Source organism: Adelges cooleyi, unplaced genomic scaffold (genome assembly GCF_023614345.1).
Source record: "Adelges cooleyi isolate 19-005CV unplaced genomic scaffold, UGA_ACOO_1.1 ACOO_flye_CR_arks_rails_tigmint_CR_PRNA_30, whole genome shotgun sequence".
In the NCBI taxonomy this organism is placed as follows: Eukaryota; Metazoa; Arthropoda; class Insecta; order Hemiptera; family Adelgidae; genus Adelges; species Adelges cooleyi.
In genome coordinates this window covers 1,906,642-1,919,359 of record NW_026095971.1, presented here as the reverse complement: position 1 = coordinate 1,919,359, position 12,718 = coordinate 1,906,642, and the positions used below count along the sequence as shown (strand labels likewise).

The following is a 12,718-nucleotide window of genomic DNA, read 5'->3' as shown; positions in this document are numbered from 1 at the left end:
TCGGTTGCGCAACAACCACGCTGCACTTGTACAACATACCGTCGAGGTTTCCTTTGGCCGGAAAAACGCGGGGAACCTGAATAATAATTATCCCATGTCAATCGAACTTTGGACGGAGAAATATAAATAAACGGCAGTGGAACGAGAGGGGGGAGGCAAGAAAAAAGCACAGCGAAGAAGACCTAATGCTACTACACGTGACAAGAAGACGCGCTTACGCAATCACGCCACACGACGGCGACGACATTTTAAAACGGCATTGCCCGCGGTTTCCGACAGCTTGCCAAGGCGAGTCTTCAAATATACATTTAACCGAACCCCGCGGGACTCGTTAGCAATTCCAGACACGATCGTCGACCCGTTGACCGAGTATAGATACAACAATACACGGTCGTGTTGACTGATTTTGGGACGCGTATTTCCCATGGACCTTCGCCGAATGACGTAACTCGAGTTTCGATAACGGTTTCTATATATTGTGTATACATAAGATTAGACGAAATGCGCGGTAAATAGCTCGCTCCGAATTTTTAAAACCAATACATAACGGTAAAACCGACAACGTTAAAAAAAAACTTTAGTTTTTATTTTATATTATTCAAATCCCAACCGAATGCAAATCGTATTTTAACCAACAATACGATTTTAAATGTAAATAGCAAAGTCGAATGAAATTGAAAATTATACTCTACGTGGAATCTTGATTTTTGTGCATTCATTTCTTGATTTACCTAGAATGTACGAATGCATTAAAACAAAAATATACGAATTTTATATCAAATGCATTTCTTGATTTACCTAGAATATACGAATACATTAAAACAAAAATATACGAATTTTATATCAAATGCTAATAAAGTAGGATGAACAATCTCACAGTTTAAATCATAATCAAAAGTTAAATAATTGAAATTATTTTACAAATTTCCTATTTTTTCTTATAAAATGATCATTATTATTAACTTAAAACAATTACTGTTCAACGTTTTTTCGTTCTCCAATGAAATGAGAGAATTAACCTTCCGGGCATCTCTCATTCCTAGGAAAAAATTGAAATGTCGCAACTGCCACAGTCAAAACGTTTCGGTCGTCAACAGTCAACCCCGCCAGATAAACTTATGCTAAATATAAGTTTACTTAGAGTAACAGTGAATGTCCAAACTGTGAACTAATTAAAAAACCCGTAATTCTAAATAAATTAAGATTTAAATATTTTGCATACATTTATTTACTCAAACTCAATCCACATAAGATCAATCTCATTAGTTTTGCTATTACTTACGAAATCAGCACTCCATAAAGCCAATAGCGACAAAAAATTGAGAGCATCTTATCTCCCGTCCGATGTTGAATATACTGCAAGTATTAGTAAAACGAGAAAACCACCAATTGTTATCGCGATTTCGAAAAGCCAAGTAATGTTTAGACCAACTATATCAATATTCGACGACTTGCTTAGGATAGGTACCCGAGTACGCGGCGATTGATTTAGTTTACAGCCAATTGAGTAGTCTATATATATATTTTTTTTTTTGTCAAAATTAATTTACAGATTCTCTTAAGTGTGTGGGCAGCGTATATAGCCGTTAATGCCAAAAATACTAAAGGCCGCTGAAGCTTTTAATATAAATCCAACCCGTACACTAGTACAGTCTTTCGAAAACGTAACAAAACAAACAAGAAAACTCCTCCGCGTGGAAATCGATATTAGGTCATTTGGCACACAGTGGACATCTTTCAAAAACGGCAGCCAATTCAAACGTAATGAAATCAGCTCGAAAACTTTTATTGCAAACGGTCGTACAAACATACACACTTTATAGGAAAAATCTCGGCCGGTAGCAGTAGATTGTACGCTCTCGGGGAAACCAAAAAAATGCATTTATCGTATCGAGGCAGGGACTAGGGAGTAAGTTCAACGTTTGCCCAACTGATTTAGTGCGGTGATTAATTTAAAGCGTTCTTCGCTACACTTGGTTTGTGTTGCTGTTATTCGACAATTGTATTTATATATATATATATATATATATATATGTATATAATTGCGCTTGATGGTATAAAATTAACGGTTTTAATTGTTCGGTGTATTTTCGTTTATATTTTAGACTGTAATAAAAATCTGGAAGGGTGTAAGGATGAAACGTGGAAGGGCGGTTGCAACGTGACCAGCCTAACGGACCACTCGCCGCATCCGACTTGGGACAACGTGTGCTTGGAACAACTTGTGTGGATGTTCAACATACACGCCTACGGGTTCGCGTGCCTCTTCTTTATCTTGTCCTTCTACGCCGTCTTCTCCATATTGAACATCAGGTAAGCAGTAAACAATAATATTAATAAAAAAATATCGTGTTTAGTGGTCGATCGAAGAAAGAACAGACATCACTAAAACACGTCAATATAAATTTTAATCAATGGTTTAATTTGACGTATGAGTGAATATTAAAAAAATAATGGAGTTACCAGGAGAATTCACAAAAATTTGAAACACGAGTTTAAACGTCATTTATTTCATTATACGAGATATTTTTTTTTTTTGAACAATAACTTTAACATTTAGATAATGTCCCAAATGAAAGTTATTTATGAGTTATAAATAAGTTTAATATGTATCGCATTTTAAATAGTGTAATTAATACAACCGAATGATATCGCTGTTAAAACAATATGTTATGTACCAAAAGGATTACAATTTTGCCCTTCGGTGATAAAATACAGAAAAATAAATACTTTTTTTAGCTTAAGTTTATGCCACAATGTATTAAACGTATGCCTGTTTTGTAATAATTAATTTGCCTTTTTTAAAAAGTTAAATGTTCCTAGATGTTAGACGTTTCTGGATCCCATTTTCAAATATTCACATATAATATCATTCCTGAAACTTCGAACTCGTCTAACGATTATGTATTATGTGATTATGCACAACAAAAACCCTTCGTGAGCTCAGGGAAATCAGTTGCTAACAAAAAAATACATGTATTTTAACATAAGTCTTAAAATATAATATAATATTTAAACTATGTAAATAACATAATGTAGTCTAAATAATACATATACCTTTACTAATAAATAGTATTAAATGTATTTGTCAAAACTAAATGACGTAAACTGAAAATTCATTAATTATTTATACTACAGGAAAGTAGTATTTGAACAATTAAATGACTTCGGTCGTACTCAAAATGTATATTGATTATATAGGGTGATTCATTAATGATAACACACTTATTTTCTCTTAAAATAATTGATTTGGTTCATGTAAAAAGGGTCCTTAACGCCATTGCTGTTGTTAAGGACGCCATTTTCAGTGTTAGGGGATACATTCAACGTTTTATGCAAAAAAGGAATTACCTGGGCTAGAAAACGGCCTGTTGATTTTGCTGTTTATAACCTAACTAGATGTACTAGAACTAGAACTAGGAAGTTATTTTTAATTTTCCCAAAATTAAATTTAAATGATAAGGAAAGAGTCCTTGTAGCATGAACCAAATCAATTGCTATTTCGTAGTTTTGGAGAAATTTAGTTTATGTAATTATATAATATTAAATGTTATAGATTTTTTATTTTTTTACAGAGCTGTATCAACTTTTAAAACTTTAACGGTAACGCATATATAGAAACAATTTTTTAATAGAAGAATACTTAAATACTTTAGTAAAAAGTTAACTAAATATATACGTTACTATTTAAGTTTGAAAAGTTGTTAAGAGCTCTGGAAATAATGGGAACGGTTTAATAATATTGTAATGTTGTAAAATAACGTAAACGAAAATATTTTCAAAAATAAAAACTAAAAAATTGCAATCATTTCATGGGAAAATTAGTGTCTTACTCTTAATGAATCGCCCATTTTAGGACAATGCGAAATCGTAATGGGCTAGTGGTCACAATCGAAAATATATGTACTTCTGGTCCGTGAAATCTCGCACGACGTTCAAGCCGGGGTGCTGCCACGGACAGTTACTGCGTTTATACTATATATATATAGCCTACATTATAATATATAATATATATTTGTATAAAACCCAAGTTTGTCGGGTAAATAACTTCGTTAGGGAAACCGCGATGTGGTCCCGAAGGGATTCGTCGTCAGGAGGTTTAGACATTATTGTATATATATATATATATATATATATATAGTAGTCGGCCTCTTACTGCCGTAAGTAAACCGATGCAAACGATTCTCATCGGAAAATCAGTGCAGACGAGCGTGCCAATGTCATCAAACCAAATGGCTCTCGACGGAATTCGTTGCTCTCCCATCCGCGACATTTCGGTCACGACAAAATCTTACCCTCGTCGTCTCGATTAACGCCAAATCGAATTCTATGGGAAAATCAATGCCGGTGCTGTCCGACCACCAGTGATGCCGCATCATTAGTGATTGAACTGATACAACAGAACGAACCAAAACTGTCGTCAACCTCTTTAAATCGGTTATATCCTCTTGTGTACGCCCACAAAACTGTTAGTCTCTCGCATTAACGCGACATTAATAAAGATTATAGTGTCGATGAGAAAAACGAAGAAAAACATTTTTCTCCGAGTTCTACTTATACATTTGGAACCGTAACACTGAAAGACGGTTTCGTAATCCGTTTAAAAGTAATTTTCTTTTGTTTTTACACCAAAAACGACGGCGACGATTTATTATTTTACAATCTTTTTTTTTTCTTTAATGCGCTTTCAAATTAAATAACCGTCGCGGCCAAGCGTCTATTCTGGTTTAGGATAATCTTCTGGGGAGGGGGAAATGTTTATGATCTTTATTTAAAGTAATTATGAGCTATAAGCTTGAATAGAAAAAATGAATGTTGGCACACGTTTTGCTTTTGAACAGTTCGGTATAACTTTAAACTAAAATTTGCATTGCGATTAATGGGCGATTTTTACAGGGAATAAAATTAAATTTATTTACGTTAGTGATTTTCACAAAATTTTCTTTAAAATCTTATAAATACTAAATATTATAACAATACATGACGTGTACATAAGTAATAATATATTTTTACAATAAGTAAAAAAAAACACAACCTTGATAATAAATTGCTTTCGGATTTCAACAAATTTAAAATCCCCAAAAAACAATTTTTCTTTTCAGTATTGTATTTTTTTTAACGTTTTCATCAAAAACACTTTACCTAAATACACATTTCTATATTATATTTTTAATATTTTTATACGTCCGAAATAGCGTTTTTTTATTTTGGAATTCCCATCACAAATTTTTAAACTTGTTATAACGTTTATTTTCAAAGACGTCAAAAATGTACCTACTTTTATTTTTTCATCTTGGATCGTTTATATTATTTTTTTTTAAGTAGCCGCAGCTGTATGTTATGGTTGAATGATATTTACGACGAAGTAATATTTTTATGTATTGTACATTTGTACCGATCCGAATACTTCTGGCGTGTATAGATTGGAAATACCGGTTACTTAGAGAATTGTCTACGTCTCTTTCAGACAAACCATTAATAATCGTGATCAGAACGTTTAAATTTGAAAAATGAGGATTTCATTCTTTTACAACTAAGCTTTAGGTTATTCGAGAATGACAAGTATTCAGAAGAGCTTTACGCTTTTTTATTTATTTTAATAGCTTTGCGTACCATTTGGCTGTAAATAATTTTACAGTATCTTTCTTTTGTCTGAATTCGTGTACTTTCTTTTTGGCACGACGGTGGTTTTTTCTTAATATCACCGTTTTAAACTTTTTTTTTTTTTTTTTACGGTAGCATCAAAAAAACCGGACAATGAGGAGCATTTTGCCCGAATTCATTACATTGTAAAGCGTTCGGTGTTCTATTAAATTTCCTTACTTTGTTATCGGAAATGCCGTACATTCATTTCCCGCCACTCCGTCGTTAACACTATACCACTCATTCGTTTAACGTGCAAAGTTTGGTCAAACTTTGACAGGTTGCCGCACACCAACTTCTCATCACAGTTCACAGTTGAAGTGAAATTACTCAGTGTGACTTGTCTGGACGTCAGCACTCGGGCATAATGTATATTATGCTGTTCAAGATATACCATTTAACGACCCTTTACTTGTACAAATATTTGTAACCCTAAGTGTTCCAATTAATTAAAGTTTCCGTGTGACATTTAATGTAGGTCGGCATCTAGTATAGAAGGAAGTCTGCCGTAATAACCAGAAATGCTGAGCAATTAGTTTAGGTCGGACTGGACCATATTATTTCCTTATCCTGTGAATCTAATACTACTAACCAAGATCTTGTTAGTAATCTTGTTAGTATTTAAAAAAAATAGGAGATTACAAGTCAAATTTATAGTCTATACTTTGTATGTTTATTTTTGAACTTCCGGGACTTAAAAAACAAGTAGTTCAACTTTTATATACTACTTCTTAGTACATTTTGTAACTTGTAAGCGTACGAGTGGTATGCATCGAGAAGTTCAAATAAATGTTTTAAACGATTAGCAGAAACTATTGATGAAATACACGTGTCTAACTACCTACAAAATTTAATTAATAAAAAAACTTTTTTTATAAAACATCAAAACGATAGTAGATGAGTGTGAAAGAACTCAAATTAATCTTAAACTATTAAAAACTTTTTATTTTTTTTTACTCGACAGTATAATATATTATTTCCTGTCGGGTAAAATATAAAAAGTTTCTACTACACAGTTTTTCCAAAATGGTTGTTTCAGTAAAAACAATTACTTGTTAAAATCATAAACTTTTTGACATTAAAGAAACGTACTTTTTGAAGATCATATCGTAGTCATCTTCTTTTATTTACAAAGTCGTTTGAGTCTATTGATTTTCGTTTTACTAAACTTTGACGATGGAAAGTGTTACATTACAATTGTCATTCTGGGACATACGCTGTGTATTATATTTTATATTATACATATATATGCGTTTGTGTATGTGTATCTTTTTCGAGACCGACTGCGTCTTGAGAGGTTTTGCTAACTGTGTATATTGCTATCGGCCTCGGAAATTCTGCCGGGACCTGTCTTTCGACTGAACAACAGGAGATCAGTATCAGCCGTGCTATTGTTGTTTAGAATGGATATAGCACACGTAGTCGTGTTTTGTTGAGGGAAAAATGATCCGGCCTCACCGCGGGGATTTGAATCCTCGCACTGCCGCTCATATTACCAACGTAACCCGAGAAAATTATTTAATTTTTTTTCTCCGCTATAAATAAAACAGTATAATTTCGCAGGGAAAAAATTGACTTTGAAAATTGTCGTTGATTTATGAGACCGTCCATTAATCATGTGGGAACACGATAAAAGGTCACTCTCTAGCTCCCCAGGTGTGTGCACTGCGCATAGTTATGCCAAAAGTTGCACAGTACCTACGTCAGTAGAGAAAAGTTATAGTTTTCCATAGCTCTCTTGTGCGATTTATGTACATATATTATAAAACTTGTGTGTATCTCGTACCATATATAATATATTTCGATGTATATCTGGTTTAGGAATTGTATTCAAATATAATCTTTTTACTACTATTAATGGTACTGGCAACAGTTTTTTTCTGCCTTCATCACCCACTCGAACGCAAATTAGAAATTGAGACCAATTTTGTTGCAACGCACCGATCGGTTTAATTTCAATAAAGAAGCTGAAAACGGGCTATTAAAAAGACATCGGAGAGCTTAAACTCGTTTTTAGATTCCTCATTGCGTTACTAGATCGATCGATACGTTAGAACAAGTATAGGTCTAAAATCCTATGTTGCTTTTGAATACGACGGAAGCCAAACTGTTTGCAATCCCCTTAAAACGACCATTTTTATTTATGAAATTTAAAATATTGCTGTAAAACAATTACGTTGTTGAAACCGTACTTACAGTTAAAGAGTAATTTACGAATAAATAACATTTGCCGCGTGGCGTATGTAAAAGTGGTTTGCAATTTGAATTGATCAAAGCATAAATTAGGAAAACTAAAGCAGTTTATTGTTATTTGTTCTTATTCGGTACAATAACTTTGAGTACGGACAATTGTTTTATATATATTTATATATATATATGACTGTTTATTTATTTGGTCCATTTATATATTTTTATACTATATTATATTTATAAAAATCTTTTTAAGGAAAAACATATTTGCTATCAGGCAAATATGTTTAGGGTATTTTAGTTAAATTGATTTATTATAATCTAAGGTCCTATCTACAGATATATTATCAAATAAAATTCGATATTATATTACGGTATACCGTACATAATAATAACTCTTTATTTATTACCAAAACCTAGTGAGCTTTAAGGACAACCCCATTATACGTAACCACATTATAGATATTCTATATGTTAAGCTACAATAATTAATGTAATACGTAATCTGGACGTTGGGCAGTCTACATTAATTTATCACGTCCCTCTAATGCTGATTTCTATGGATTTACAGAGCGCAAACAAAGAACAAAAAGGAGAAACCGTACATGGCGGCCATCAACGCTCTGTTGCTTGCCACCGGGGTCAGCCGCACATTTGTGTTGTTCATCGACCCATACAACACCAGACGGGTGAGTACGGATGATTTGAATTATCCCAAAACAACAATAACCTTTTAAAATCCACAAAATACACGTGTCAATTCGTCTGTTCGCAGAACATTTCATCCGTTGTCACACATCTCACCTGGGACCTGGGCTTGTGCAGCTTAATAGCTGCTCTGTCTCTACTGCAGCTCGCTTACATACAGTTGACTCAAGTGAGTCGCTGCTGTTTCTTTTGTGTGGTTTTTGTTTCCATCGGTGCAATATGTACATGTGTATTTTTTTTTTTTATGTGTAGTTGCAAGCGGGTCCGGTCAACATGAGACGCAAATCGGTCGTTGTCACAGCCACTGTGTTGCTGGTAGGAGTGCTCGTGCCTGCCGACATCACTGCCTCCGTCGATTACAAACTTTGGGTAAGTCTGAAGTAAATAAAAATCAAATAAAAATTACCCATAATATCATATTATGTAACACGGACACGTTTTAATACGAAGGTGTTGGGTAACGCGGTGCGCATACTTTTGCACATCTGGGGCATTTGGCTGTGCTGTTTTTTTCTCTACTTGGGCGTTCAAGTCATGACGCTCGTCAAACGTATGCCTAAATCGGTTTTGCAAAATTTTGACGCCCGACACAAAGGTAAGTCCAAAAAAAACATCATGTAACGCAATCGGACTTGATCGCATGCGTACATTTATTATGTACACTGCACAGTTCATGTTGAAAAGTTTTCCCGGCGTGACAACTAAGTCTGACGATTTTATCCTCGGCACAGGATTAAAAACCGAGTAATATTTACTTTGCCCATTTTCTCGAGATCTCTCGTAAGTACGTTTAATGGTTTTGAAATGAATCCTTATCCGGCCTCCGATCCCGCTGTTGTATACGGGGACGCTTTAGAACCGCTCAACAAAATGGTCCATTGTAGATTTTGGTTGTAGCCACAAAGTGTATACAACATCCTTGTGCGGTTTCCGCATCCCCGCCCGAAAAACGAACAGATTATAATGTAATTTGTTTTAAAGCATTGCGGCACGTCAGGCCGAAGAGAAAAGAAGCCCCAAACAGTTATTATTATTATTTTTTTTTTTTGTCGTTTAATTTCCGAAACCCACAATAATTAACAGGTTAATTCTCTGTCGAAAACTAATTCGAATGGCCGCGATTTATCATTTTTCCAGACCCGTGTAAAGACTAACGCACTCGAAATAGACCCGTTTTTCCTTGTGCCGCGCCGTCTAATGCCATTTTTCTGGTTTTAAGACTAAAAGATTAAAGGTTTTATTCTAGTCACGCTCTACTGGTCGTAAAGATAAGTTTTAGTTGCCGCGGTCGTCCGCCGACCTCTCGGGGTGAGTGCTTACAAAAAGTGTAATTCCAAGTTCTCATAAAAATCGATTAAATCTAATAACTTTTTAGACCTTTTTATACTCGCAATTTGTCACGCAGAAGCACGGTTTTTCGGATTCGCCGTACCGCCCTTGTGTTTTTATGTTAATGCAAAAATATAGATTGCTATTTACGAATAAATTTATTGCTTTTGTTTTTGTTTAATTTTTACCACCGGAAATTCGTTTAATTTAAAAATGATTATTGTAACGCTACGGTGTATTATGATCGGGTGGATGGCGCAACATGATTTTCAACACAAATTAAACTTTAATTGCAGGTATAATGCAATTAGGCATATTGGCACCGTACAACAATCTCGCCACGTCCATGGCCGCCGCCTTTGTGCCTGCCCTGTTGGTTCCACATCAGTCCAAAGATTCCAAAGATAAACCGAGTAAGTATCACAAACAATACTACAAACTGCACAATGAAAGTATACAAATAGAACGTACGTAATCTGTTACATGAAACCAAAAAAGTATAAAGTCTGCGTCACAAGCTCTTTTTCAAAATTATTTCTGCTTTCGGTGAACGGCAACGTGACGTATATTATTAAAACATAAATTATTATCTATAATTTAGATAAAAATGTATAGTTTTCGTATAACAATATCGATTCTATATTTTCGTATAAATACTATATTATGTGTATTACAAACTGACAACTTAAATACATTTAAGTTCGAAAGGTTCATTAGTTGACATTTTATACAGCTTTAAGTAATTTTGTTTTGTATCACTAAATACTTTAATACTGTACCAGAAGCGACGCAATTTACCATATATTATCTTTCGTATAACATGCACGCGTAGTAATATAACGATACCTATTGTATATTTATAATGAAACTGTAATTGCAGCCGTGAAGATAACGGCACCATCGGAAGTGGCGAACAGTTTTAACAGGATGAACAGGAGGGCCAGCAGCTTTGTGCAGAGACAAAAAAGGTCGGGGTCTTTGTTGAGCCCTACAACACCGTCGAGACGGGCGAGTGAAGTTCAGAGCATCATACAAAGTAAGTGGCCGCTTTAGTGTCTAGAGCCGATATTATGGCGTATATCAGATACCCGTATTACAATTTTTTTTTGTCGCACACGCACAGAGCGATTGAGTTGCGTGGAGGGAAGCAAGCAGTTTTTGGCATTGAGCCCCGGCAACAATACCGGCGATGGCAGTGAACCCGAAGAGAGCTCGTGGCGGAAGAGTTTCGCTAAATCGATTTCGTGGCAATTTCCGAAGACAGGAGAATCCGATAAGGACACTTCCCCCACAGCGTCGTCGTCGTTACTCACACCGTTACAAGTGAATAAAAAACAACTGAGCTTATTCGCGTATAAATATATATATATATATATTTTATTTTCTCCGTTCTAACGTCGTTTTCTGTCTCTTGTGATACATAACAGCCACAAAGGAGTTTCAGAATTAAATCTACCGGGGCGGCCGATCAAGAGACCAGACCTACGACCAGACACTCCAGTAGTTTTTCAGACCTGGTGCGCTGTTTTTTTAATATATAAATAAGTATACATATACACATGCATAGTGCCATTTTTTTAACAATGTATACGAACTCTATTGACTGCGGTCTGCGGATGTAGTTTAACAGAAAAGTTCAGATGTTTTATAAGTTCGACTAAAGAAATCAAGAAAATTGCTTGAGAATAAGTTGGTCTGTCGCAGAATAGGTACATAAACTTTCAGCTTAGAAATGATGAGGTTTCGGAACGAGATGGAGAACATGTTGATCTTAAGTCGGGATAAGTCATACATTAGGGTGTCGTTTAACAAGAAAAAATGGCGTTCAGCATGAAAAAAGTTTCAAACAACTTTATTGAGAGTGGTATGGTGTATGAAAGTTGTTGAAATGAGAATTTTGACGATATTGCGTGACAATAATAGGTTAGATTAAAATTGTAATAAGTTTTTAAGGGTTGGAGTAGAAAGTAGAAAGTAACACGAGAGAGAAAATAGATTGGATGGGTACGGTTTGAAAAATATAGGAAAAGGAACTAATGATATGGATGAGAGAGATTTAGAGGGAGAGGTAAACCGAAGAAGAAGTGGGTGTGTAATGTTAATGCTCTAAATAAAGAAACGTAGAGCGATCGCTCCCATACAATAATATATGTTACTGTTTTCAAAAGGATATTAAAAATATTGTTAATATTTCTAAATAATTTTTGGGCGAGAGATAAAATAACTCAAGAAACAAATTATTTCAATACTATTAAAATATAGAAAGTATTATCATAATATACATTTAAGACATGAGTAACGCCTAATTATTTATACTGTTAACTATATTTTGAAATGAAGAGGGAATGAACCTCGACATTCTGACCCCCTGAGTTGAATACGGTTGTGTGCGTGCATGATTTTTTCCCACCGAAATAATTTATATTTACGCGGTTGTTTTTGTGGGGTGGGTTATTATGTTTTTTTTGCAGAGCTCCGAGATGACATTGAGCACCATATTGAATCACATAGCTTTCGTGAACCGAGGTAGCGGACAAGCAGGCGACGCTAAGATGGAAAACGTCAGGAGGCGAGCTTCCAAGGTGGCCGTGACTAAATCTGAAATTGTCATGGTCATTAGAACCGTACACGTGTGCGCCGGGCTTGCGTTGATGTTGTGCATTTTGAATTTTGCCACTGAAATCAATTTCATCGGTAAGCGCGTTTTCGACGCAAAGTCATTGGTGAACTCGGACAACATTAGCCCCCATTATATTAGCTTAAGTTGAGGAGAAGTGTCTCGTATGAGCCCTTAATTTTTTTTTACACCACAGAGACTAAAGCCTCCCTCCCAAAGAAAAAACAATCT

The 12,718-nt window shown here is 34.8% G+C and overlaps 1 protein-coding gene across 1 annotated transcript in view; it reads left to right on the top strand.

Annotated features, from left to right (window-relative positions):
* The window catches only part of LOC126838285 (uncharacterized), a 32,204-nt gene that overhangs the window by 17,788 nt on the left and 1,698 nt on the right, over positions 1-12,718 (top strand). Inside the window, exons 2-11 of the mRNA XM_050572593.1 lie at positions 2,106-2,313; positions 8,405-8,522; positions 8,609-8,710; positions 8,794-8,910; positions 8,992-9,136; positions 10,167-10,283; positions 10,751-10,906; positions 10,994-11,193; positions 11,298-11,387; positions 12,342-12,564. Of these exons, the coding sequence (XP_050428550.1) occupies positions 2,106-2,313; positions 8,405-8,522; positions 8,609-8,710; positions 8,794-8,910; positions 8,992-9,136; positions 10,167-10,283; positions 10,751-10,906; positions 10,994-11,193; positions 11,298-11,387; positions 12,342-12,564 (1,476 nt within the window). The remainder of the gene's footprint in view (positions 1-2,105; positions 2,314-8,404; positions 8,523-8,608; positions 8,711-8,793; positions 8,911-8,991; positions 9,137-10,166; positions 10,284-10,750; positions 10,907-10,993; positions 11,194-11,297; positions 11,388-12,341; positions 12,565-12,718) is intronic.